General features: G+C 44.7%; 2 protein-coding genes across 2 annotated transcripts; both read left to right on the top strand.

Annotated features, from left to right (window-relative positions):
- Window positions 1-4075: 4075 nt before the first annotated feature.
- LOC140720893 (uncharacterized) lies at window positions 4076-6140 on the top strand (the record flags this gene model as incomplete). The annotated part of the gene is made up of 1 exon (XM_073035740.1): window positions 4076-6140. A coding segment is annotated over one exon (1263 nt), but the record flags the coding sequence as incomplete, so codon positions are not given.
- A 10135-nt stretch (window positions 6141-16275) lies between these two features.
- On the top strand, window positions 16276-20952 carry LOC140720867 (uncharacterized). The gene is made up of 3 exons (XM_073035715.1): window positions 16276-16308; window positions 18870-20040; window positions 20125-20952. Exons 2-3 carry the CDS (start codon window positions 19282-19284, stop codon window positions 20863-20865), a joined length of 1500 nt encoding a protein of 499 aa, XP_072891816.1. The 5' UTR covers window positions 16276-16308; window positions 18870-19281; the 3' UTR covers window positions 20866-20952.
- Window positions 20953-27558: the final 6606 nt, after the last annotated feature.

Genomic DNA, 27558 nt, shown 5'->3' with positions numbered 1-27558 from the left:
TGTTTTGCTTCTGAGTCTGTAAGCTATTGTAGGCGGGCTTTTGGGGAGATCGGCGCGAGGGGGGTGAGAGAGATAGGACGCGATGCTGTAAACTGGGCGAGGAACGGACCCCAAGCGGGGGGGGGGGGGAGTCCGAGGCCAGGAGGTACCCCGAGGAGAGGAGATGAAACTAGATGTGCTTGGTGGACCACTTCGGGTGGTCCTAAGCTGCGGGTCGAGGAGTTGGGAGGGGATCGTATGCCAGAAGACTTCAGTAATTGAGCTCCTACGGTTGTGCAGGAAGTGGTTTAGACTTTGATAAGTTTGGCGCCTTTTTATTTTTTTTCCTTCATATATATTGTATTGTTATTAATAACTTAGTTTTAGTAACCTTTATAAATTGTACTCATTTAATCGCATATGGTGTACTGTCTGTTTATGAGCAAGGCGGGGACATCACACAGCATCCACACCAGCTGGTTACCCAGTTTGGCAGGGCCGAAGGCTGCTCCCCCTAGAAGAGAACAAGCTGAGCGAGCCTGAGGCGACCCAGGGGGTTGCACAACAGATACTGAGGCCCTGGATATCTCATTCCTCTAAATGCCACGGACTGTTGGGTGCAACCAAAACTCATTAATGACAACCATTTCATAATTCCACTCCCAAAGTCATCTGACTTTCCTTTAGTTGTCTTCTGTTGGATTCTAAAAGCTTCCTAACGGTCTTTTGCTCTTTTGTTTGCCCTCTCCTCGGCTTTTATGTTGGTTTTGGATTCTCATTTAACCCACAGTTGTGCCCTGCTGCCTTTCCAATGCTGCCACGTCTTTGGGATGTATCGATCACTCAGCTCTCGAATTGCTCCCAGAAACTCCAGCCATTGCTGCTCCGTTGTCACTCCTACCTTTTCCCTTCCAAACAAGTATGGCCAGCTTCTCTGTCACAGAAACATGGAGAAGTTCAGTGGAGAAACAGGCTATTAGGCCCATCTAGTCAATGCCAAAAACATTTAAGCTGTCTAATGCAACTACCTGCACTGGGATCATCACCCTCCATACCCCTACCATCCAGGTACCAATCAAACTTCTCTTAATGGTGAAATTGAGCTCATATTCACCACTAGTGCTGACATCTCATTCCACACTCTCACGACCATTTCAGTAAAGAGCTTTTCCAACTGTTCCTGTTAAATTTTCACCTTCCCCACTTACCCATGACCTCTGGTTGTCATCCCACCCAACCTCAGTGGAAAAAGCTGCTTGCATTTACCCTATCTATACCCTCATAATTTTGTTTACTTCTAACAAATCCTCAAAGCAATGTATAATTTCCTTATTTATGTTCAGAGCCTTTTTTAGGTGTATTAGACGATGAGGGGCATTGAGTGTGTGGATAGCCAGAGGATTTTTTCCCAGCGTTAGAATGGCTAACAGGAGGGGGCTTAGTTTTAAGGTGCTTGGAAATATATGCCGAGGGGATGTCAGGGGTAGGTTTTTTACACAGAGAGTGTTGGATGTGTCGAATGCACTGCCAGCAGCGGTTGTCGAGGCGGATACAACAGGGACTTTTTACACTCTCTTAGATAGTTAGATGGAGCTCAGAAAAATAGAGGGCTATGCGCTAGGGAAACTCCAGGCAGTTTCTAGAGTAAGTTACATAGTCGGCACAGCACTGTGGGCCAAAGGGTCTGTAATGTGCTATAGATTTCTATGATTCTATGAAATTCAAGGGAAATCTCCAAACCCACGGAGTGGTGACTAGTCGTGAATAGTGGGAAAGTTACTGGAACGTATGTGCAGGAACCAGAAATATAAGTATTTGGATAGATGTGGACTGATTAAGTATAGACAGCATGGCTTTGTGCATGGTAGGTCATGTCTAACCAATCTTATAGAGTCTCTCGAGGAAGTTATCAGGAAAGTGGATGAAGGCAAGGCAGTGGATGTTGTCTACATGGACGTTAGCAAGGCACTTGACAAAGTCTCATATGGGAGGTTGGTCAAGAGGGTTCAGTCACTCAGCATTCAAGATGAGATAGTAAATTGGATGAGACACTGTCTTTGGGAGAAGCCAGAGTGTGGTAGCAGATGGTTGCCTCTCTGACTGGAACCTGTGACTAGTGGTGTGCCACAGGGATCAGTGCTGGATCTGTTGTTGTTTGTCATCTATATCAGTAATCTGGATGATAGTGTGGTTAACTGGAATAGCAGATTTATGACCACCAAGACTGGTAGGTGTAGTGGACAGTGAGGAACACTATCATGGCTTGCAGTGTGACCTGGAGCCCCTGGGAAAGTGGTTTGAGAAATGGAAAATGGAATTTAATGCAGACAAGTGTGAGTTGTTGCACTTTGGTATGACCTACCAAGGGAGGTCTTTCACAGTGACTGGTTGGGCACGGAGGAGTGTTGTAGAAGAAAGGGACCTGGGAATACAAGTCCTTAATTCACTGAAAGTGGTATCACAGTTAGATAGTGATTGAAAAAATGATTTTAGCCCATTGGCTTTCATGAGCCAAATACTGACAATAGATGGATATTATGTTGACTTGTAAAAGAGGCCTAATTTGGAGTATTGTGTGATGCTTTGGTCACCTACCTACAGGAAAGATTTAAAAGAGATTCAGCGATTTTAGAGAAAATTCACAAGGATGTTGCCAAGTTTGGAGGACTTGGGTTATAAGGAAAGATTGAACAGGTCAGGACTTTATTCATTGGAATGTGGAAGATTGAGGTGAGATTTGATTGTGTTAAAGGGGCATAGATAGTGTAAATGCAAGCTGGCTTTCTCCACTGAGATGGGGGTGGGACTTCAACCAGCGGCCAGGGGTTAAGGGTGAAAGGTGAAATGTTAAGGGGAACATGAGGGGAAACTTCTTCACACTGATGGTCATCTAGGTTTGGAATGAGCAGCCATCCCGAGTGGTGCATGCGAGCTCGATTTCAACATTTAAGAGGTTCGTGTAGGTACCTGGATGGTAGGGGTATGGCAGTGGGCAGTTTAAATAGTTCAGCACAAGACTAGATGGCCCAAAGGACCTGTTTCTGTGTTGTACTTTTCTACAAGAACCTGAAATATTACAAAAATTCACTCTAACCCCTTTTAACAGCTGTGCAGACCAACCATTCCTCTCAGCAGGAATTTTTTTATATGGTGTTAAAACTGTAGCACTTTCAGTTAATAATACATAAAAGAAAATCCCAGATGCACATCCACAAAGACTATTTGTGTGAGAGTGTTTCAGTTACTGTGGGGCCAGGCACCCATGCTGCTCAGCAGGAACAGGGAATAATACCAATGGAGAGAGTCAAACTGAGCCAAGGCACAGATTGGAGATGACAGAAATGCCCCATTCTTATAGAGACAGGAAGAGCATCAGAGAATTGATGGTCATTCCAGATACCAGCACTCTGCCCAGTCAGGAGATGATTTCTCTGTCCAACTTTCATTGAACCTCACTGTAACAGTGTGATACCAGATCAAACCTTGGCAACTAAAGTAATTTCATCTGAAATGTTGTCCTAAACCCATTGATGGATTTTGTAAATCTTTTCACAGGATAAAAATGAGAAGGAATTTGTCGCCGGGAATCTCAAACATGGCACGCCAGTTTTGCTGTCTCTGTCTGGATATTTAAGAAGTGGAGCAAGAGATTCAATCGACCATCCTTCCTGCTCAGACTGTGGAGAGGGATTCAATTGGTCATTTGACCAAATAGCAAGCCTGTCATTTTACACAGGAGAAAGGCTGTTCACCTGCTCAGAGAGTGGGAATGGATTCACTCGGTTATCACAATTGAAGGTACATCAGCAAGTTCACACTGGGCAAGGCCATTCATCTGTTCTGTGTGTGAGAAGGGGTTCAGTCGGTCTTCTCACCTGTGGACACACCAGTCAGTTCACATCACACCGGGCAGAGGCTGGTCATCTGTTGAATTTCTGAGAAAGGATTCACTCAGTCATTTGACCTAATGGCTCACCAGTGAGTTCACACTGGGGAGAACCCATTCACCTGTTCAGTCTGTGGGAAGGGATTCACTCATTTATCCCAACTACAGAGACACCAGCGAGTTCACACTGGGGAGAGGCCGTTCACCTGCTCAGTCTGTGGGAAGGGATTCACTCTGTCATTTACCCTACAGAGACATCAGCGAGTTCACACTGGGGAGAGGCCGTTCACCTGCTCAGTCTGTGGGAAGGGATTCACTCAGTCATCCAACCTACTGGTACATCAGCGAGTTCACACTGGGGAGAAGCCTGTCACCTGCTCAGAATGTGGGAAAGGATTCAGTGACTTATCCAGCCTACTGAGACATCAGCGAGTTCACACTGGGGAGAAGCCGTTCACCTGCTCAGAATGTGGGAAAGAATTCAGTCAGTTATCCAGCCTACTGAGACATCAGCGAGTTCACACTGGGGAAAAGCCGTTCACCTGCTCAGAATGTGGGAAAGGATTTACTAATTCATCCACCCTACAGAGTCATCAGCGAGTTCACACTGGGGAGAAGCCGTTCACCTGTTCAGAATGTGGGAAAGAATTCAGTCAGTTATCCAGCCTACTGACACATCAGCGAGTTCACACTGGGGAGAAGCCGTTCACCTGCTCAGAATGTGGGAAGGGATTCACTCAGTCATCCCACCTACAGACTCATCAGCGAGTTCACACTGGGGAGAAGCCGTTCACCTGCTCAGTCTGTGGGAAAGGATTTACTGATTCATCCACCCTACAGAGTCATCAGCGAGTTCACACTGCGGAGAAGCCGTTCACCTGTTCAGAATGTGGGAAGGGATTTACTCAGTTATCCCAAGTACAGTGTCATCTGCGAGTTCACACTGGGGAGAGGCCATTCATCTGCTCAGACTGTGGGAAAGGATTCACTCGGTTATCCCACCTACAGAGACATCAGCGAGTTCACACTGGGAAGAAGCCGTTCATCTGCTCAGAATGTGGGAAGGGATTCACTCAGTCATCCCACCTACAGAGTCATCAGCGAGTTCACACTGGGGAGAGGCCATTCATCTGCTCAGACTGTGGGAAAGGATTCACTCGGTTATCCCACCTACAGAGACATCAGCGAGTTCACACTGGGGAGAAGCCATTCACCTGCTCAGTCTGTGGAAGGGGATTCACTGAGTCATCCCAACTACAGAGTCATCAGCGAGTTCACACTGGGGAGAAGCCGTTCACCTGTTCAGTATGTGGGAAGAGATTTACTCAGTCATCCCAACTACTGAGTCATCAGCGAGTTCACACTGGAGAGAGGCCATTCATCTGCTCAGAATGTGGGAAAAGATTCACTCGCTCTTCCACACTACTGAGACATCAGCGAGTTCACACTGGAGAGGAGCCATTTACCTGCTGAGAATGCGGGAAAGGATTCACTCAGTCATCCGAACTACTGGCACACCAGTCAGTTGTTATGAATCCCTAGGTTTTGTTTGCTGTGGACTGTCATTTTAAGAGAGAGAGAGAGATTAAGAAGGTGAATCAGTTTGACTCGCAGCTTGTTTACATCACTCCCAGCTTGTTTAGTTTTAACTGAGGACACAGACACTCAGAGTCAGACGGAGATGAATGAGAAAAAATGGAAGGATCAAAACAAGGGAAATAGGTGCCAAGGGTCACTGTTTGGAATTTTCCTATGCCCACAAGTGTGGGTTAATTATCGATTCAGCGTACATCGAATGTGTGGTTGTCACCTCGTTTAATCGATAGGAGTGGATCTGATTTGGGGTATCCTATGAAGACCACCGATGTGTTAACCCTTGCCTGGGTGTGGTGTGGTAATTCAATTGAAGACGATACCCCTTGTGACAAGTCACTTTGGGTGATAATTCGTATGTGGATTTGGAAGGATGACAGATAAAATCTACAGTGACTGTTCTCTTGTTTTACCACCATGGAACCTGTGGAATTCGACATAATTGCCTTCCCTTGACATTTACCCTGGATTACAAATATCTCTCTCATCACCTGTTCTGTGGTTGAACTGAACTTTCATAATTTACCATCTCAAGACTCCAGACCTTGTTTCCCCCAAGCTCAATAGTTTTGGATTTATATTTACACACATATATACACATAACACTGTTAACTTTTGTTTATCTTGCTTAAGTTACTATACTATAAGTAGATTCTAATAAAGATAGTTTTAACATCAAAAACAGACTCCAGGTGTAGTCTCCATGAGGAAATCTGCAGATGCTGGAAATTCAAACACACACAAAATGCTGGTGGAACACAGCAGGCCAGGCAGCATCTATAAGGAGAAGCACTGTCAATGTTTCAGGCCGAGACCCTTCGTCAGGCAGTCTCAGGCAGTCCTGACAAAGGGTTTCGGCCTGAAACGTCGACAGTGCTTCTCCTTATAGATGCTGCCTGGCCTGCTGTGTTCCACCAGCATTTTGTGTGTGTTGTTCCAGGTGTAGTCTATTGGTGCTGATTCGTTTCTGAAGTTTTACGATTCATAACAAAATTGGGGCCTGCATCCGGGATGTGAACAGCTATGGGGGCGTAGTCATTAATTATCGATTTCATTGGGGAAGTCGCTTTTGATTGATTTGTGTGTGGAAAATCAGCAGCGGATGCTGATTATTGTTTGGAAGCGGCAACCTCTGAGGCATTAGAGGATGCCAGACGGATTGAGTTGTTGAGTCTTGCTAGAAGGTTAAAAGTTGCTATGTTGAAATTGACAATGAGGAGGGCACAGATGCAGAGGATAACAGCTGAACATTATATACCTGAGGGTGTGTTTAAAGTGGAGGAGTTGGAGGTGTTTCCTGAAAGTAAACCTAGTGAGCTTGAGCTCCAGTTCAAGTGACAAAAATTAAAGATGGAGGCTGCGGAAAGGCAGAGGCAGTTTGAGGCTATAGAGGCAGAAAAACAGAGGGAGGAAGCAGAAAAACAGAGGCTATTTGAGCTGGAAAAGATAAAGTGGTTGCAGCAAAGGGGTCTAGCGTTAGACTCTGGTGATAAGTTTGAGGCCAGTCAGGAAATTAAATTCGTACCTCCATTTGATGAGATAGAGGTTGATAAATACTTCCAGCATTTTGAGAAGGTTGCTTAGAATTTAAAGTGGCCAAAAGAGGGTTGGTTCTCTTACAAAGTGTAATTAGGGGGGGGGGGGGGGTGGCTTAGCAAGCCTATTCTGTTTTGTCAGTTGATTAAGCACCTGATTATGTCATAGTGAAACAGGCTGTGCTCAAAGCTTACGAGTTGGTCCCAGAATCATACAGGCAAAAGTTTAGAAATTTGAGGAAATCTGTGAACCAGACATATGTAATTTGCTTATGAGAAGTCTGTGTGTTTTGATCGCTGGTGCACATATATGATGATATATATGATGATGATAAATATATGATGATTTTAATAGCTTGAAAGAGTTAGTTTTAATTGAAGATTTCAAAAGGTGTGCTCCTGATGATATAAAGACGTATTTAGATGAAAAGGATGCTGCCACTTTGCAGGAGTCTGCTAGATTAGCAGATGAGTTTGCTTTAACTCGCAAGGTTAAGTTTACCCAGAATAAGAGCTTCCAAAAGAGTGCCAGGGATCACCAGGGTAAACCAGAAATTACAGCTGGGACTAGTGACAAGAGTAAGGATGAAGGGAAGCAGTTGAAGGAGAAATTTTCTGGTCATACTTGTTACTATTGTAAGAAAGCTGTTCATATGATGGCTAATTGTTCTGTCCTGAATAAGAAAAAGGAAAAGGAGGCAGTCCCGAATGCCTGTGTTCAGTCTGTTGAAGCACCTGTAAAGCCACAGGGTTCTGAACATTCTGTTTGAGGCTTAGTTAAGGTCTGAGAGGTCTGACCGAATTAAGAAGGCTTTTGATCATTTTATGTCAGATGGGTTTGTATTAGTAAAGGAAGGGTCAACCCCGGTACCAGTGAAAATTCTTCGAGTTACTGGGGTTACTCAGTCACTTATATTAGACAGCATTCTAAAGTTTGGTGATGAGACTAACACTGGTGAGGTAAATCTTATTAAAGGCATTGGGGATGGCATGGTTTCCGTGCCATTGCACGAGGTAACTTTACTGTCAGGGTTGGTTTTGGGACCTGTTAAAATTGGATTATACTCCAGTTTACCATTGGAAGATGTTAGTTTGCTGTTAGGGAATGACCTGGCAGATGGTGAAGTTGTTCTTACAGTGCTGTTGACAACTAAGCCAACCACGGACGACCCACAGATGGATTTTAACATTTATCCTTCCTGCCCAGTAACTCGAAGTATGGCTAAAAAGTCTGCCGACGCAGACGGTTCTGTGCAGCATGACTCTGATACCCCTGATAGCCAAAATTGGGATTCAGGTTATGATGACTTGTCAGGGACTTTTCTGCCTTCATTGTTTCAACAGGATTCAGGTCATAAGTCTGATGAGAAAGATTTATCCCTGTGTAGGAAGGAGTTTATAGCAGAACAGAACCGAGACCCCGAGATTGAAGCTTTAAAAGAAACAACTCTCTGAAATGATGAGATTAAGAAAGTGCCAGTAGGGTATTATCTCAAGGATGGAGTGATAATGAGGAAGTGGAGGCCACCTGCTATACCAGCGAGTGAGGAATGGGAAATTGTTCACCAAGTTGTAGTTCCTAAAGTTATATGGCTGAAATTTTAACTTTGGCCCGCAGTATGCCATTAGGTCGACATTTTGGAGTGAATAAAACTGTAAACAGGATTATGAAATAATTCTACTGGCCTAATTTGAGGAAAGATGTTGTGACCTTTTGCAGAACCTGTCACACTTGTCAAGTTGTGGGTAAACCGAATCAGGTCACCCCAGTAGCCCCACTCTGGCCTATACCTGCATTCGGTGAACCCTTTTTAACATTTATAGTGGATTGTGCTGGCCCATTGCCAAAGACTAAAGCTGGCCATCAGAATCTGCTAACTATTATGTGTACTGCATCCAGATTCCTAGAGGCAATACCTTCCAGCAATATTAAAGCTAAAACTGTGGCGAAGGCTTTTACCAAGTTCTTTACTTTATCTGGTTTGCCTAAAGAAATCCACTCTGATCAAGGAAGTAATTTTACATCTGGATTATTCCAGCAGGTAGTTTATGAACTGGGAGCGAAACAAATTACATCGTCTGTGTACTATCTGGAATCACAAGGGGCTTTAGGAAGATAACATTCTGCTCTCAAAACAATGACTCAGACATACTGTGTTGAAAATGGAAAAGACTGGGATGAAGGAATAAATTTGCTTTTGTTTGGAGTAAGAGTCGGTACAGGAATCACTGGTCTTTAGTCAATTTGAACTTGTATTTGGTCATAGAGTGAGGGGACCTTTGACCTTGTTAAAGGATCAGTGGATTGATGGGGATGTACATGTTAACTTGTTAGACTTTGTTTAGAAGTTCAAGAATAAACTACACCAAGTCTGTAGTCTAGTGAGACAAAACTTAAAGATTTCTCAAAACAAAATGAAGTGTTGGTTTGATAAGTGGGCTTGAGAAAGAAAATACCAGGTGGCAGATAAGGTGCTTGCCTTATCTCCAATATTGATGAATCCACTTCAGGCGAAGTTCAATAGACCGCATGAAATAGTCTCTCAAATTAATGATCTGAATAATGTTATTAAAACACCCGACCAACGTAAACTAACACAGGTGGTACACATAAATATAATAAAGCCTTATTTTGACAAGCAGGCACCATCTGTGAGTGTTGTTGTCAAAACATATGAATCTGGCAACTCTGAGAATGAAACAATTGACTCGTCTGAGAATTTTCACAAACCAGACGTGGTCCCAGTTAGGCTAATGAACTCGGTTGTTCTAGAAAACATTGATAACAAGTTGGCTCATCTGCAGCCAAAGCAACAACAACAGCTGAAGGAAGTAATTCTGATGTTTAAAGATTTATTTCCCGATGTTCCCAAGCAAACCACAGTCGCAGAACATGATGTAGATATTGGTCAAGCCAAACCCATTAAACAACACCCACTTCGCATGAACGTCAAAAAGGGTAAATTGGCTAAGCAAGGGATTGAATATATGCTGGAGAATGGTATTATTAGTCCTTCAGCATCAGATTGGAGCTCACCCTGCGTTAACCTGATGGTAGAGTTAGATTTTGCACTGATTATGGGAAGGTAAATGCAGTAACAAAAACAGAATCCTATCCTATCCCTAGGGTGGATGATTGCATCAATAAGGTTGGAAAAGCTAAATTTCTTACAAAGATTGATCTGTTGAAAGGGTATTGGTGTGTTCCATTGACGGACAGAGGTAGAGAAATTTTCTCAGGACAACCTTACAGTTAGTTAAGAGTGAATTTTGTCATGCCACTGTGACCTGTCTTGGCTATGTTGTTGGTCAAAGCAAGTTGGCTCCTGTTCGGGCAAAAGTCCAGGCAATTTCTCAAGTTCTGACTGCTAAGAAGGCTCTTAGAAGGTTTCTGGGAATGGATGGATGTTACTGTAAGTTGTGTAAGAACTTTGCTGCTATCGCTCTTCCTCTGACCAATCTCCTGAAGAAGGGTGAAAAGTTTGTCTGGGCCGAGCCTTGTCAGGATGCATTTGTTCGATTGAAATGTATTATTTGAGATTAGGCCAATCAATGTAGTTTTGTCAGCAAATTTCATTAGCAGATTGGAGCTGTGGGTGGCAACACAGTGCCATGGGTGCACAGAGAGTAAAGGAGGGGGCCAAAGAGACAACCCTGTGGGTTATGTGTCCTGAGGGTCAGAGAGACAGAGGAGATGGATCCCACTCTTACCACCTGCCGGCGATCTGACAGGACATCCAGGATCCAGCTACACAAAGCAGGGTGAAGTCTGAGGTCTCTTGAGCTCCTTGTCGATATTTCACGCCTTCTTATGGCTACTGCTCTACCCATGACTGCAAGGAACTGCAGAGAACTATGGAGAACAGAGAACATCAGAGAAACAAGCCTCCCCTCCATGGACTCTTCCTACACTTCCCCTCCCTCGGAAAAGCAGGCCATGTACTCAAAGAACCTCATTACCTGGACATTCTTGCTGCAAACACGCTCCCCCATCGGGGAAGAGATACAAAAGCCTTAAAGTGCGTAACACCAGGCTGAAGGGTGGCTTCCTGTCTGCAGTTATAAGCTATATATGATAAAATGGACTCGACCTCACAATGTAACTCGACGTGACCCTGCACCATATGTCTATCTGCACTGCACTTTCTCTGCAGCCGTAATGCTTTGTTACAGTTATTGTTTGGTCGTATATCAGCTCAATGTACTGTTGTAATGTATCGATCTGTGTGGATAGTACGTCAGGCAAGATTTTCACTGTAGCTCAGTACATGATGATAAAAAACAAATTCCCCATTTTAATTGTGTGGAAATATTAGACAGACTGAGCTTCTGCTCTGGAACCACAGAAGGAAACTGAACTGTTGTCTTTCTGAGGAACGCAAATAAATAGAAAAGGCTTTAATCTCTCATTACGATCTGCGGTAACTGGGATCAGGTGACCGGTGGTGGGTCTCCCATATCAATACCAGAATCAAGTTTAATAGCACCGGCATATGTCATGAAATTCGTTCAGCAGTGGAACCTAATTTTTAACCATAGATTTTAACAATTGTGATTTAATATAAGAATATAAATATCACATTGTTAAATCACATAAATAGTACAAAATGAAAAAAAGATGTAATAAACTATTTTAATTGTGCCGACTGTTTGACTGACTGGGTTGTTGCTTTGGAAGTAGTGGAGTGAAGCTTAACTGAACTGTACACATTTATGAGAAGCTCAGATAATTATAAAAAGCTAAATTCTCACATAAGTGGGTCAGACACCCAGAAACATCAGCAGCACTTCAGCAGGTGAAAACAGTGGAATGAAACATGCTGAAAATATTGCCGAAAAAAAACATATTGTCCACCGACAACGAGAGGACGTGACAGATCCGGATCTCACTGCCTTGTCTGAACGGGGAAAGATGAAGCTACATGTACACGTAGAGCAGAGACCCGCAGATGCTGCAGATCTGCGGAAAACGTGAACAGGAAACGGGATCACATGGCCGCTTTGGTCTCTCACCCCCAGACAGATGTCCATTTACCCACTACTCTGTGGAAAGAAGCAAACGCCGCTCAGATCTCCTTTCATCTTAAATGTATTAGACATTTCAAACCCCAGGAAAAATATATCGCCTGTCCACTCTATCTATTCCTCTCGTAATCTTATAAACGTCCATCCAGTCTCACCCCAGCCTGCGCCGCTCTGGAGAAAACAACACAAGCTTGTCCAGCCTCTCGTTATAGCTCATGCCCTCTAATCCAGGCAGTGACCTGGTAAACCTCTTCTACGCCCTCTCCAAAGCCCCGACATCCTTCCGAGAATGGGAGCGACCAGAACTGTATGAAACACTACAGATGTGGTCTAACTAGTTTTATAAAACTGTGTTACGAACTGAAACGTTTTATAAACGAACCAGCAGCAATAGAGTTCACACTGGAGTCTGGTTTTGATGTTAAAACCATTATCTTTAGTAGTATCGACTTATAATATAGCAACAACGAAATAAAGGAAAGTTAACAGTGTTACGTGTATATATGTGTAAATATAACTCCCAGATTATCGAGCCTGAGGGAACAAAGCTCACAGTCTTGAGATGGTAAAGTAGGAAAGTTCAGTAATACACGGAATAAATGATGGAAGAGAGATATTTGTAATCCAGGGTGAAATGTAGAGAAAAGGAGGTTACTTCAAAATAACCGCCGTCGAAGTTCTTATCCGTTGAATCCGTCCACATACGAGTTATCAGCAAAAGTGACCTGTCACAGGAATACCGTTTTCCAGGGGTTACCACACAACATACCCAGGCAAGGGTTAACTGAAGATATTCCAAAATCCACTCCTATGGATTATACGAACTGACAGCCACACACATTCGTTGTGGTTCCGTGTATCGATGATCAACCCACTCTTGTGGGCATAGGAGAGTTCCAAGCCTCAGCTGCGACTAACTGAAGCTATCAGCTTTTCCAGTCTCTCTCTCTCTTTAGATTGGCCGACTGCCTGTCTGCAGATCGCTCTCTCTCTCTTATGGTTCAGTCCACAGTCAGCGCTGTCAGCCTGTGACTGACGTCATAGTCCCGCCTCCTCACGCCGGCGCTCTTAAAGAAACAGTCACAGTACGACCGCAGGCTCGGAACAGCTGCAACACAACTTCCCAACTTTTGAACTCAATGCTTCAACTAAGAAAGACAACCATGTCATTTGCCTTCTTAACCACCCGATCAATCTGTGCAGTCTCTTTCAGGGAGCGATGAACTTGGAGTCTAAGATCCCTCTGATCATCAACACTGTTCAGGGTTTTGCATTTAACAGTGTACTGTCTCATGCATTCGACCTACCAAGCTGCCAAGATGATCATCACTAATCAAATCTCACTGAGATTTCTCAGGTCCTGTTGAATTTATTGCCAAGTGCACAAGTACGGGAAGGTACAGGTACAGAGAAACACTCTGCCTCCAGCACAGGCAAGTACGTTCACATAACACAAGGAACACAAATTATACGATGCTCTGTCAGTAACAATCTAACAAAAATGTTTTATGTCATTAACAATGTATAAAATACATTGTGTCATGATCATTATTAAAATGTGCATTTTGTATCAATAACAGACTTGGAAATGTTGAATTTGGTCCCTGTCTCCATTCCTCCTGTAATCCACAACCAGCTCCTTTGTTTTTGTCACAATGAGGGAGAGGTTGTTTTCTTGACCCCACTGTGTCGGGGTGATGACTTCTTCTCTGTAGGCTGCCTCGTTATTATTTGGGATCCAGCGGATCAATGTAGTGTGGTCAACAAATTTTATTAGCAGATTGGAACCCGCCACTGCAGCCCCACAGTGCACTATGTACTGATTGCAAAGCTACGAAATTGCATGTGAATAGCATCCCCTCCCTCAACTCCACTCTTTCTGCGTCACCAGCAGACTGGGGCATCTCACATCTCGCTGCCTCCGCCAGGACATTAAACTGTGAACAACTGTGGTCAGGAACTGATCTCTGGGGTACTCCAAACGCTACCTCCTTCCAGTCTGAAAACGACCCACTCATCCAGACACAAACTACCGGCAGTTTATCGATCTCCAACGGAAAAGCCTAATCACCTACTCCTGAGGATCAATACCATTGCTGACTCTGAGTTTACCACCGTCAAATGCCGGGAGGGACATAATAATCAGAAAGTCTCTAGTCACAGCCGTGTAAATAAAATGTGATCTCAGTAGGTGTGTGGCGCATGCTCAGAATGTGAAGGAGACACAAACTGAGCCAAGTCACAGACTGATGAAGAGGAGGAATGATCCATTTTGATACCGAGAGGGAAGCAGAGGGTTTCATATTGTGCCTGATGCCGAAACTGCGGTCAGTTTGAAGATGAAGTATTATTCCTCCAACTTGTTTTGAGCTGTAACAGTGTTTTTATCCGAAGGCACCATGGAGATGCTAGAGAACACAGCGCCCCACCCGCCACAAGGAGGGAACGAACACGTGTCCATGTCCGTGATCAAACTTGATACATTGCCATGACGTTATAGCAGTTTGACGTCATTCATCGCAGATGCACCAGCAGCTTCGCACTGGGAAGCGGCCGTTCACCTGCTCCGTGTGTGTGAAGAGACTCATTCAGTTAACCCACCTTGTGATGCTCCAGTGAGTTCACAATAAATAGAGGCCACATTTCTGTCCGGAGTGAGCAAAGAGTTTTACTCAATCATCCCAGCTGCTGCAACACCAGCAACTTCACATCAGTGAGGAAGTTCAAATCAGCTCCGTGTTAAATGTTTCACCATCACGGTGACTGAAGGCAGCTGCAGGTTCATGAGGGACTGTTACTGTCAGATTCTGCAGTTCTTGCGGCTGCTCATCGCACCCAGGACTGAACCCTGGTCACTGAGCATTGGAGGACTCTGTTCTGCTGATGTTAGCCTTAAACTGGACTGGTGTTTAATATTGTGGATCTGTGAAAGATAAATCACTTCTGTATCAAATCCCGTGTGTCAGGTACTTACAGTCTCTACCACACTCACTGTGTATACTAGATAGGCCACTTGGCCCATCTGGTCCTGGCCCATGTTTCTGTTCCATATCAGAATATAAAAATCTATCCCTGCCATTCCCCTATCACTCTCCCTGAGATGACAGGTTGCAACTAGTCACCACTCCGTGGGATAGGAGATTTCTCTTGAATTTCAGAGAAATTACAGACGCTTTGGCCCACAATGTTGTACCGACCATGTAACTTACTCTAGAAACTGCCAAGAATTACCCTACCGCATAGCCACCTATTTTCCTAAGCTCCATGTACCTATCTAAGAGTCTCTTAAAAGACCCTATTGTATCCGCCTCTACCACCGTCGCTGGCGGTGCATTCCACACGCACACCACTCTTTGTTTAAAAACCTTAGCTCTGACATCTCCTCTCAAGCAGCTTAAACCTATTCCCCCTCGTGTTAGCCGTCTCAGCCCTGGGAAAAAGCCTCTGGCTATCCACACGACCAATGCCTCTCATCATCTTATACACCTGCATGAATTCCCTGCATGATTTTCTCCAGGCTGAATAAGACGATGAGCTCACTGTGGTTGTGACGTTCTTCAGGGCTCTGGATGAAGTTGGTTAAACTCCTTCTTCTCCGCTCTTTTCAACGTTTTGGGTCATTTTCACCAATTTTAAAGGACTGTGCCTCAGACAGCTGGGTTGTTGCAATTGTTACGTACCAGCAGCAATAGATCATTAATGGAGTCTGGTTTCGATGTGAAAACCACTAGCTTTATCTGTATCTACTCCAAATATAAAAGATTAAACGAAATAAACAGAAGTTCACAGTGTTGTGCATATATATATATAGCTCCCAAACTATCAAGCTTGGGAAACAATGCTTAAAGTCGTAAGATGGTAAAGTAGAAAAGCTCAGTAATCCACGGAATAAGTGAGTGAGAGGAGAGATTTGTAAATCCACTCGAAAATGTAGCATTTTGTGTGTGTGTGTCTCTGTATTCCCAGCAACTGCAGAATCTCCTGTGTTTTATATCTGCATTTTACTTTGGCATTGGATAACGTTGATATTGAGTATATTGTTTATGGGAGCTTTCGGCGTTAAAACAGCTGCAGATTTTTCTATACACACACGAAAAAAAATGAGGTATGAATATTGAACCAGAGCCTGCAGAAATATTTAATGGCACCGTGATTACCCATAAGGCCGTGTGTTTAAAATTTCGCTGACGCTGAAGCACCGAACAGATGCGCAGGCGTCAGGGCTGATGACGTCCCCAAGTATCACGCATGCGCACAGTACACAGAAGACCTTGGAAATAGCGTCTGCAGGTAAGATCGATTCTCTGTGTTTTTATTTTAAACACCGACTGAGGGACGATTCCTGTGAACTGCGGGCACCATAGTCCGCAATCCCGGGACCGTCCTGCTCTCTCCCCTCTCTCTCAGCCCCACGACCCGTACACGGGCCCCGGGGAGCTTCCGGCTGATGAGGGAATGGGAACCGATGGATCTCTCAGACAGAGCTGAGCTCCAGCTATCTAAATGCAAGGATTAGGAACTCGGAGAAAGGGAACAAAATCTTTTATATCACCAGTTGAGAAAATCAGCTTTGTTCTACCTCCAATCACAAACAAGAGAAAATCTGCAGATGCTGGAAATCCAAGCAACATACACAAAATGCCGGCGGAACTCTGCATTAGTACTCTTTTCCATAGATGATGCCTGGCCTGCTGAGTTCCTCCAGCATTTTGTGTGTGTTCTTGTTCTGGACTTTTCTAGCGGTGAGAACATGTTTTGTCCAATTCTCTCTAGGTACCTAGTGATATCAAACACCTTTGCCCTGGGCAACAAGTAGCTTTCAGATCACAAATGTGCCAGACTCCACTGAGACAAACTACTGCCCTTCCCTTCATATTCATTGGCATTGTCATCACTGAGTTCACCACCGTTAGTCACTTGGGGGAGACTTAAGGGGAACTATTTATGGACAATACAGAAACTGGTGTTACCTATGTGCATTGTGGTGATGCTAAAGTTGCTGGAGAATTTGTAAGTGGGAAGAAGTGGAGTGATATTTGGAAATCTGACTTTTTAACGTGTAATTTAGCAAGCAAACCACATATGGACAATGTGCAAAAGCTTTGGTGAGAAAATCCTTCATTACCCATTACAGGCCTGCTACATAGGTTGTGTGAGAGTGCAGATGAACTGTATCGAACCCAGAGGAGATCAAAGTTCCTATTGACCATGATTTGCTAGCTGTGAAAATGAATATATCTCTATATAAAATTCACTGTGCACATCTTGTCACTGGGTAAAAAATGCACAGTACAAGATTTATCTGCACACTGGATATTACAAATTAGAGGGGATATTGGAGGGAAGGAGGGGAGACCTCCAGTGTCTCTGATGCCCTCACCTACAAGATGTGCATCTAGCTGCAGCTTGTAACCCTGCACTTTAAGGAGTTGGAACTTGAAATGGATGAATTTTGGATCATCCAGCAGTTGGAGGGGGTGATAGATATGACATGAAGAGAGGTGAGTTACACCCAAGGTGCAGGACACAGGAAACTGTGTGAGAGTCAGGCAGGTGAATGAGGTTAAATAGCCATCGCAGAGTACTTTGTTGCTATCCCGCACAACAGCAGGTGGACCACTTTAGACATTGTTGGGGGCAATTACCTGACAGAGGAAAGTCAAAGGGGTGATAGGAGATTTGTTAGTTAGGGGAACAGACCAAGAGGCAACTAATATCCTAGTGATAAGGCTTGCTGGAGGTAGTGCGGGGGGGGGGGGTGATGTGGTTTAAATAAGTTGTAGGGGGAATGGGAGCTAGATTGACAGAACAGATAGTGGAGAGGGTGAATTGAATTGACTTTATTACAAATATCCTTCATATAGATGAGGAGTAGAAATATTTACATTACTGTCTAAATGTGCAATGTGTAATTTAAATTAACTTATGATATTTAGTTTGTATATAGGACAGTCAAGAAAACAGAAATCAATTATTCAGTCTGATGGCCTGGTGGAAGATGATGTCCCGGAGCCTGTTGGTCCTTTTGCTGTGGTACCGTTTCCTGGATGGTAGCAGCAGGAACAGTTTGTGGTTGTGGTGAACTGAGTCCCCAATATCCTTTGGGCCATTTTTACACAAATTCATACCTCTACCATCCAGGCTCCCATCCAAACTTCTTTTAAATGGCAAAACCGAGCTCATATTCACCACTTGTGCTGGCATCTCATTCCACACTCCCACAACCATTTCAGTAATGAGCTTTTCCACATGTTCCCATTAAATTTTCACCTTCCCCACTTACCCATGCCGTCTAGTTGTCACCCAACCTCAGTGGAAAAAGCTGCTTGCATTTATTTACCCAATCTTCTCCCTCATGATTTTGTAGACTTCTGACAAATCCTCAAAGCAATATGTAATTTCCTTGTTTATGTTTAGAGCCTTTTTCAGGTGTATAAGATGATGAGGGATATTGATCGTGTGCATAGCCAGAGGTTTGTTTTCCCAGGGCTGAAATGTGTGGAATGCACTGCCGGCTTTTTCGGTGAGAGTGTTTCAGTTACTGTGGGGCCAGGAACCCAGGCAGCTCAGTGGAACAGGGAATAATACCAATGGAGAGAGTCAAACTGAGCCAAGTCACAGATTGGAGATGGCAGAAATTCTCCATTCTTATAGAGACAGGAGGAGCATCAGAGAGTTTGATGGTCATTCCAGATGCCAGCACTGTACCCTGTTAGATGATGATTTCTCTGTCCAACTTGTGTTGAACCTCACTGTAACTGTGTGATGTCAGATCACACCTTGACAACTCAGTGATCTCATCTGAAATGTTGTCCTACACCCACTGATGGATTTTGTATATCTTTTTACAGGTTACAAATCACAAGGAATTTCTCTACGGGAATCTAAAACACAACACACCAGTTTTGCTGTCTCTGTCCAGATATTTAAGAAGTGGAGCAAGTGATTCACTCGATCATCATTCCTGTTCAGACTGCGGAGAGAGATTCACTCTATCATCTGATCGACTGGCACGCCTGTCATTTTAAATAGGTAGGGGGTCCCCATTCATCTGCTCAGACAGTGGGAATGGATTCAGATGGACATTTCAACTGAAGCGACATCAATAAGTTCACACTGGGACAAGGCCATCCACCTGTTCTGTGTGTGAGAAAGGATTCAGTTGGTCTTCCCACCTGTGGACACACCAGTTAGTTCACACTGGGGCAGAGGCTGGTCATTTACTGAATTTGTGTGGAAGGTTTTACTCGGTCATCTGACCAAATGGTTCACCAGCAAGTCTACAGTGAGGAGTGGCTGTTCACCTGCTCAGACTGTGGGAAGGGATTCACTAAGTCATCTAAACTGAAGCTACATCAGAGAGTTCACACTGGGGAGAGACCATTTACCTGCTTGGACTGTGGGAAAGGATTCACTCAGTCAGCCCACCTACAAGCACACAGGTCAGTTCACACTGGGGAGTGGCCATTCACCTGCTCATACTGTGGGGAGGGATTCACTTTGTCATCGCAGCTACTGAGACACCAGTCAGTTCACACTGGGGAGCGGCCGTTCACCTGCTCAGTGTGTGGGAAGGGATTCACTCAGTCATCCACCCTAATGGCTCACGAGCGAGTTCACACTGGGGAGCGGCCGTTCACCTGCTCCGTCTGTGGAAAGGAATTCACTTGTTCACCTGACCTGAAGGTACATCAGAGAGTTCACACTGGGGAACGGCCATTCAGATGCTCAGACTGTGGGAAGGGATTCACTCGGTCATCTCACCTAATGGCTCATCAGCGAGCTCACACAGGGGAGAGGCCGTTCATCTGCTCAGACTGTGGGAAGGGATTCACTCAGTCATCCCACCTATTGGCACACCAGCGAATTCACACTGGAGAGAGACCATTCACCTGTTCAGACTGTGGTAAGGGATTCACTCGGTCATCTCAAGTGAAGGTACATCAGAGAGTTCACACTGGGGAACGACCGTTCACCTGCTCAGTCTGTGGGAAGGGATTCACTCAGTCATCCACCTTAATGGCTCACCAGCGAGTTCACACTGGGGAGTGGCCGTTCACCTGCTCCGTCTGTGGGATGGGATTCACTTGTTCACCTGACCTGAAGGTACATCAGAGAGTTCACACTGGGGAACGGCCGTTCACATGCTCAGACTGTGGGAAGGGATTCACCTACTCATCCCAACTGAAGATACATCAGCGAGTTCACACTGGGGAACGGCCGTTCAGATGCTCAGACTGTGGGAAGGGATTCACTCGGTCATCTCAACTAATGGTTCATCAGCGAGTTCACACAGGGGAGCGGCCATTCACATGCTTAGACTGTGGGAAGGGATTCACTCAGTCATCCCACCTATTGGCACACCAGCGAGTTCACACAGGGGAGCAGCCATTCACCTGTTCAGACTGTGGGAAGGGATTCAGTCGGTCATCTCAACTGAAGGTGCATCAGCGACTTCACACTGGAGAGAGGCCATTCACCTGCTCAGACTGTGGGAAAAGATTCACTCAGTCGTCTCAAATGAAGGTACATCAGAGAGTTCACACTGGGGAACGACCGTTCACCTGCTCAGTCTGTGGGAAGGGATTCACTCTGTCATCTAAACTGAAGGTACATCAGCGAGTTCACACTGGGGAACGACCGTTCACCTGCTTAGACTGTGGGAAGGGATTCACTCTGTCATCTAAACTGAAGGTACATCAGCGAGTTCACACTGGAGAGAGGCCGTTCACCTGCTCAGACTGTGGGGAGGGATTCACTCATTCAGCCCACCTACAAGCACACTGGTCAGTTCACACTGGGGAGAGGCCGTTCACAGACTCAAGCCTGAATTATCCCTCTGTGTAGACGCTACAGTGTAGCATACACAGTAGCCCACACAAGTGGCCTACACCGTTGTGTGCATTTTTACTTGTGAGATCGTGTGTCTGCGTTGCTCTGGCAAAACGCCAGTTGGTGTTGGGGTTCTATGCCACTGTGCTGAATTGACTCATGTGGAGTTGGGAATGATGGCGACTGCTGAGTACATCTTGTTGGAGTTGGAGCTAATTGATGTTGAACAAGAGTTACTTTTATTGAAATTACTGCAGCGCAGAAAAGAGAAAAGTTTTTCCATTTCTTTGTGCAGTCCGTGATGTCCAAACCGACGTTTGTGGAAATTTCTTTGCACAAATTTCATGTCATTTGCAAGTCTTTATAGTATACCAATGAAGAGTCGTACAAATGTACATATTTTCTGATTTCCTCATTTAACCTCTCCTCGATTTGGTCCATTTTCCAACTTCGAAGCAACAGGAAATCCCTAGGAGGAAATGCGCTGCTACCAAGCAGACCGATCACAGTTCTCGCGGTCTGTGATGCACAGTTACATTTCCGTAAGGTGCACATTAGGCTACGGCATACGGTATGGCCTAGGGTGCCGCGTCGGGTACACGGCTACGCAGAGAGTACGGTGTAGCTTACACGGTGAAGCATAATTCAGGCTTCAGTGTGTGGGAAGGGATTCACTCGGACATCTCAACTGCAGAGACACCACTGAGTTCACACTGTGGAGAGACCGATCTCATGCTCAGACTTTGGGAAGATATTCCTTCAGCAAAATCAATCTAATGTGCATCATTGAGTTCACACTGGGGAGAGACCGTTCACCTGCTGTGTATTTCAGAAGCAATTCACTCAGTAATCTAACCCTATGCAACTCTTGCTTCGGCTAGCAGCTAAATATAGGGGGTGTTAACCCCCCAGCCCGGCCAAACTTAAGAAATCTTGTTTGGGTGGATGCTGTGTGATGTATCCCCTGTTACAAATCAGTACCCCCGCAGTAACAAATGATACACAATATGTGATTAAACGACTGAGATGTGTAATTCTTACTTTGACTAGATGGTTAGGGAAGTAATGAAAAAGAAAGAAAAAGGGCCCACTCTCTCTTCTTCTCATCTCTCCCCAGCAAAAGACCACAAAAATCTCTCTTCCAGACTCACAAGGAAGAACATTTCTGTCATTGGATAGTCCCACACTCCAAAACCCTGTTATCTCTAGTCTTACCCTAAACATTGCTGCTGCAGAGAAGCCATTAACTCAACAGTGAAACATTGCAGAGAGTCCACTGCATCAGCAGTGAAACCTTACAGCGCGTTACACTTGTGACACACTACCGGGTTCAAACTGGGGAGAAAGTTTCAATGAGCTGCATGCTGGATATTTGTCCATCACTGTTGCTAAATGCAATTTGGAGAGTGGTTGTGTTACGTACCCCGTAACTGGGTGTCTGACCAGCAAAGATAGAAGAATCCTTTGGAGTCTGGTGGTACTATTTTCAAACAGTGTTTATTAGTAAAAATATACAAATCAATATCAACAATGAAAATATATAGATAATACATGTTAGCAATACTAAACCTAAAAGTGTGGGTATGATAATAATCAATAATAAACAAGCTCTATCGATGTCTAGGGGATAATGAATTGTCATATGTGAATATAATGTTCAGTTCAGTTCATACGTGCTGAGGTAGTTGTTGGTTCTTGTGTTTTAATCGTTGGAGAGAGAGAGCGAGCGAACAGTGACAACTACAGTCAAGCAAACCTTCCTTTACATTCTTGATCCGTCGATGTGTTGTGCCCATTCAGGTATGACCCCTCTGTCCTTCAGCTAGACCGTTCTTCTGTGGTGGACTCGTCACCCAGGCAAGGGTGGACACACACACAAACCCCACCGGCCCTGCTATAACACTGTGAGTTAAACTGACCGATCCTTTGTTCGGTCCCCGATGCCCCACACCTTCTCGTGGGTTCCAACACTTAAGCAGTGCTCACTAGTGTGTCTCCTGGTGCGTTAGAGGGGTGTCTCCCCAGACCTCACTTTTATCCCTACTCACTGGGTCTCAGGTGTCAATCAGTTTTGAATGGCTTAGCCCATCAAACCAGCCCACTCCGGCTGTCCACTGAGGAATTTTAATGAACAGAATGGTACCAAGTAAACAGCCCTCTCCGGAGCCATAAGTCTAACAGGAGTCATAATATGGTGGGTCAACAAGTCTCTCTCTCCCGGTGTTATCTCTCCCTTATCTGAAGCAGATGTTCCAGTCCCAGTATGTTTTCCCTTTGTCTCTCTTTCTCTCTCATTAGCAGCGTGGTAACAGTAACAGTTTGTGATTCTCCCCGGGGGGGGGGGGGGGGGGACATGGGCAACTCTGCACCCTTCTGCCCATCAGAGCTGTTCATCCTTCGTAACAGTTGTCAGTACTGAACTCTGCATTTATCGCTGCTGCTCACCACACCCAGTTCTGCACCCTGGTCACTGGGCAGAGAAGGAGTTTCTTCTGCTGCATATTCACCTTTAATGGGACTAGATCTGTGACAAATAAACCAGTTCTATTTTAAACACTGTCTCTGGTACTTAGTGAATTTATAACACACCTAGTGTACAGTAGAGAGTCAACTCAGGTCGGCTGGACCTGATTCTGTTCCACAACAGATCTTTCAAATCCTCCCCTGTTGTTCACCTCTGTGGTGATGGGTTCCAAATTGTCATCGATCTGGGTGAAGAGGTGTCCCTTGAATTTCCTGAAGAAGTTGAGCTGACTGCAGTTCTGTCTGAGATGTTCTTCGCCCCTCAAATCTCCGGCTGAGGAAGAATGACATTGGGAGTGAACGTCCTTATTCAGGGCTCATTTGTCACCATCTCGTCTGCTCAGATCGTTGGGATGTCTCCCATGGAGGGTCTTACTCATTCCACTGGTTCATGTTTTCTTCCAGGGTGATGATTCATTTTTCTGAGTTGGCCTCTCATGTACGTGTTCTATATAGCCATATAACAATCACAGCACGGAAACAGGCCATTCCGGCCCTCCTAGTCCGTGCCGAACACTTAATCTCACCTAGTCCCACCTACCCGCACTCAGCCCATAACCCTCCACTCCTTTCCTGTCCATATACCTATCCAATTTTACCTTAAATGACACAACTGAACTGGCCTCTACTACTTCTACAGGAAGCTCATTCCACACAGCTATCACTCTCTGAGTAAAGAAATACCCCCTCGTGTTTCCCTTAAACTTTTGCCCCCTAACTCTCAAATCATGTCCTCTCGTTTGAATCTCCCCTACTCTCAATGGAAACAGCTTATTCACGTCAACTCTATCTATCCCTCTCAACATTATAAATAGCTCGATCAAATCCCCCCTCAACCTTCTATGCTCCAATGAATAGAGACCTAACTTGTTCAACCTTTCTCTGTAACTTAAGCGCTGAAACCCAGGTAACATCCTAGTAAATCGTCTCTGCACTCTCTCTAATTTATTGATATCTTTCCTATAATTCGGTGACCAGAACTGTACACAATATTCCAAATTTGGCCTTACCAATGCCTTGTACAATTTTAACATTACATCCCAACTTCTATACTCAATGCTCTGATTTATAAAGGCCAGCGTTCCAAAAGCTTTCTTCACCACCCTATCTACATGAGACTCCACCTTCAGGGAACTGTGCACTGTTATTCCCAGATCTCTCTGTTCCACTGCATTCCTCAATGCCCTACCATTTACCCTGTATGTTCTATTTGGATTATTCCTGCCAAAATGTAGAACCTCACACTTCTCAGCATTGAACTCCATCTGCCAACGTTCAGCCCATTCTTCTAACCGGCAAAAATCTCCCTGCAAGCTTTGAAAACCCACCTCATTATCCACAACACCTCCTACCTTAGTATCATCAGCATACTTACTAATCCAATTTACCAACCCATCATCCAGATCATTTATGTATATTACAAACAACATTGGGCCCAAAACAGATCCCTGAGGCACCCCGCTAGTCACCGGCCTCCATCCCAATAAACAACTATCCACCACTACTCTCTGGCATCTCCCATCTAGCCACTGTTGAATCCATTTTATTACTCCAGCACTAATACCTAACGACTGAACCTTCTTAACTAACCTTCCATGTGGAACTTTGTCAAAGGCCTTGCTGAAGTCCATATAGACTACATCCACTGCCTTACCCTGGTCAACATTCCTCGTAACTACTTCAAAAAATTCAATAAGGTTTGTCAAACATGACCTTCCACGCACAAATCCATGCTGGCTACTCCTAATCAGATCCTGTCTATCCAGATAATTATAAATACTATCTCTAAGAATACTTTCCATTAATTTACCCACCACTGATGTCAAACTGACAGGTCTATAATTGCCAGGCTTACTTCTAGAACCCTTTTTAAACAATGGAACCACATGAGCAATACGCCAATCCTCCGGCACAATCCCCGTTCTAGTCTGTATTTCTTATCGCAGTTGCATATACACACATGGAGTGCTGAATCCTGTTCATGTTTTGATGAAAATATACACGAGGGGTGATTGATATGTTCGTGGCCTCAGGTGGAAGGAGTCAATTTTAGAAAACCGAGCACATTTTTTCCCCCAACGTGGTCCCGTCCTACATTTACACACTTAGTCCAGCAGTGGCATGCAAAGGTTTGGGCATCCCTGGTCAAAATTTCTGTTACTGTGAATTGCTCAGCGAGTAAAAGATGACCTGATTTCCAAAAGGCATAAAGTCAAAGATGACACATTTCTTTAATATTTCAAGCAAGATTACATTTTAATTTCCATCTTTTACAGTTTAAAAATAATAAAAAAGGGAAAGGGCGCGAAGCAAAAGTTTGGACGCCCTGCATGGTCAGTACTTAGTAACACCTCCTTTGGCAAGTATCACAGCTTGTAAACGCTTTCTGTAGCCAGCCAAGAGTCTTTCAATTCTTGGTTGGGTAAATGTCTGGGTTCAGTTATAAACAGCAAAGTACTGATGTGGAAATTACCATTAGAGTCACAGAGAGCAGCAGCAATGAAACAGGCCCTTCGGCCCTTCCTGTCAATACTGACCTGTTTTGTTGTTACTGCCTAGTTCCAACTACCTGCACCAGAGCCTCCATACACCTCCCATCCACGTCCTCACCCAAATTCCTCTTTAGTGTCTAAATCAAACCCACATCCTCCACTTCCACTGGCAGCTCATTCCACACTCTCACCAACCTCTGAGTGAAGAATCCCCCTTCAGATTCCCCAAAATAATTCACTTTCACCCTGAACGTATGTCCAATGTCACGGTGAGAGGGAGGATGGGGCAGAGAAGGAAGACAGTAAGGGTTTGGGGTGAACACAGGAACAGTCACTGGGCAGCCTCTACACCCATTCTATAAATTATCGGGTTTGGTAATTAGCAGCAAAGCACTGACTGTGGAAATTACAAATCAGAATATTATTAGAGTCACAGAGACCAGCAGCACTAAAACAGGCCTTTCGGCCCTTCTAGTCAATACCGACCCGTTTTTGTTTTTACTGCCAAATACCTGCATACACTTCCCATCCATGTCCTTACCCAAATTTCTCTTTAGTGTCTAACTTGAACCCACATCCACCACTTCCACTGGCAGCTCATTCCACACTCTCACCAACCTCTGAGTGAAGAATCCCCCTTCAGATTCCCCAAGAGTATTTCACCTTTCACCCTGAAATATCAAGTGTGACAGTGGGAGAGTGTGTATTGAACCGGTGGAAAGAGCAGAGGTACTTAATGTATACTTTACTTCAGTTTTCGCTATGGAAAAGGAGCTTAGTGATTTTAGTGGATTGGATAGTGGACTACTTGACAGATAGACCTCAGTATGTGCGTTTGGGAGACTGTAGGTCTGACACGGTGGTCAGCAGCACAGGGGCGCCGCAGGGAACCGTACTCTCTCCGGTCCTGTTCACCCTGTACACATCAGACTTCCAATATAACTCGGAGTCCTGCCATGTGCAGAAGTTCGCTGATGACATGGCCATAGTGGGGTGTGTCAGGAATGGACAGGAGGAGGAGTATAGGAAACTGATACAGGACTTTGTGATATGGTGCAACTCAAACAACCTGCGTCTCAATATCACCAAGACCAAGGAGATGGTGGTGGACTTTAGGAGATCTAGGCCTCATATGGAGCCAGTGATCATTAATGGAGAATGTGTGGAGCAGGTTAAGACCTACAAGTATCTGGGAGTACAGTTAGACGAGAAGCTAGACTGGACTGCCAACACAGATGCCTTGTGCAGGAAGGCACAGAGTCGACTGTACTTCCTAAGAAGGTTGGCGTCATTCAATGTCTGTAGTGAGATGCTGAAGATGTTCTATAGGTCAGTTGTGGAGAGCGCCCTCTTCTTTGTGGTGGCGTGTTGGGGAGGAAGCATTAAGAAGAGGGACGCCTCACGTCTTAATAAGCTGGTAAGGAAGGCGGGCTCTGTCGTGGGCAAAGTACTGGAGAGTTTAACATCGGTAGCTGAGCGAAGGGCGCTGAGTAGGCTACGGTCAATTATGGATAACTCTGAACATCCTCTACATAGCACCATCCAGAGACAGAGAAGTAGTTTCAGCGACAGGTTACTATCGATGCAATGCTCCTCAGACAGGATGAAGAGGACAATACTCCCCAATGCCATTAGGCTTTACAATTCTACCGCCAGGACTTAAGAACTTTTTAAAAGCTATTATTAATGCTTT

Source organism: Hemitrygon akajei, unplaced genomic scaffold (genome assembly GCF_048418815.1).
Source record: "Hemitrygon akajei unplaced genomic scaffold, sHemAka1.3 Scf000048, whole genome shotgun sequence".
Taxonomy (NCBI): domain Eukaryota; kingdom Metazoa; phylum Chordata; class Chondrichthyes; order Myliobatiformes; family Dasyatidae; genus Hemitrygon; species Hemitrygon akajei.
This window is presented reverse-complemented; position numbering and strand designations above follow the sequence as displayed.

Coding starts and splice junctions, on each gene's coding strand:
- LOC140720867 (XM_073035715.1), top strand. CDS start 19,282: ATGGTTCACCAGCAAGTCTACAGTGAGGAGTGGCTGTTCACCTGCTCA. Junction 20,041..20,124: donor CTCAGTCATCCACCTTAATG/GCTCACCAGCGA, acceptor CCTGACCTGAAG/GTACATCAGAGAGTTCACAC.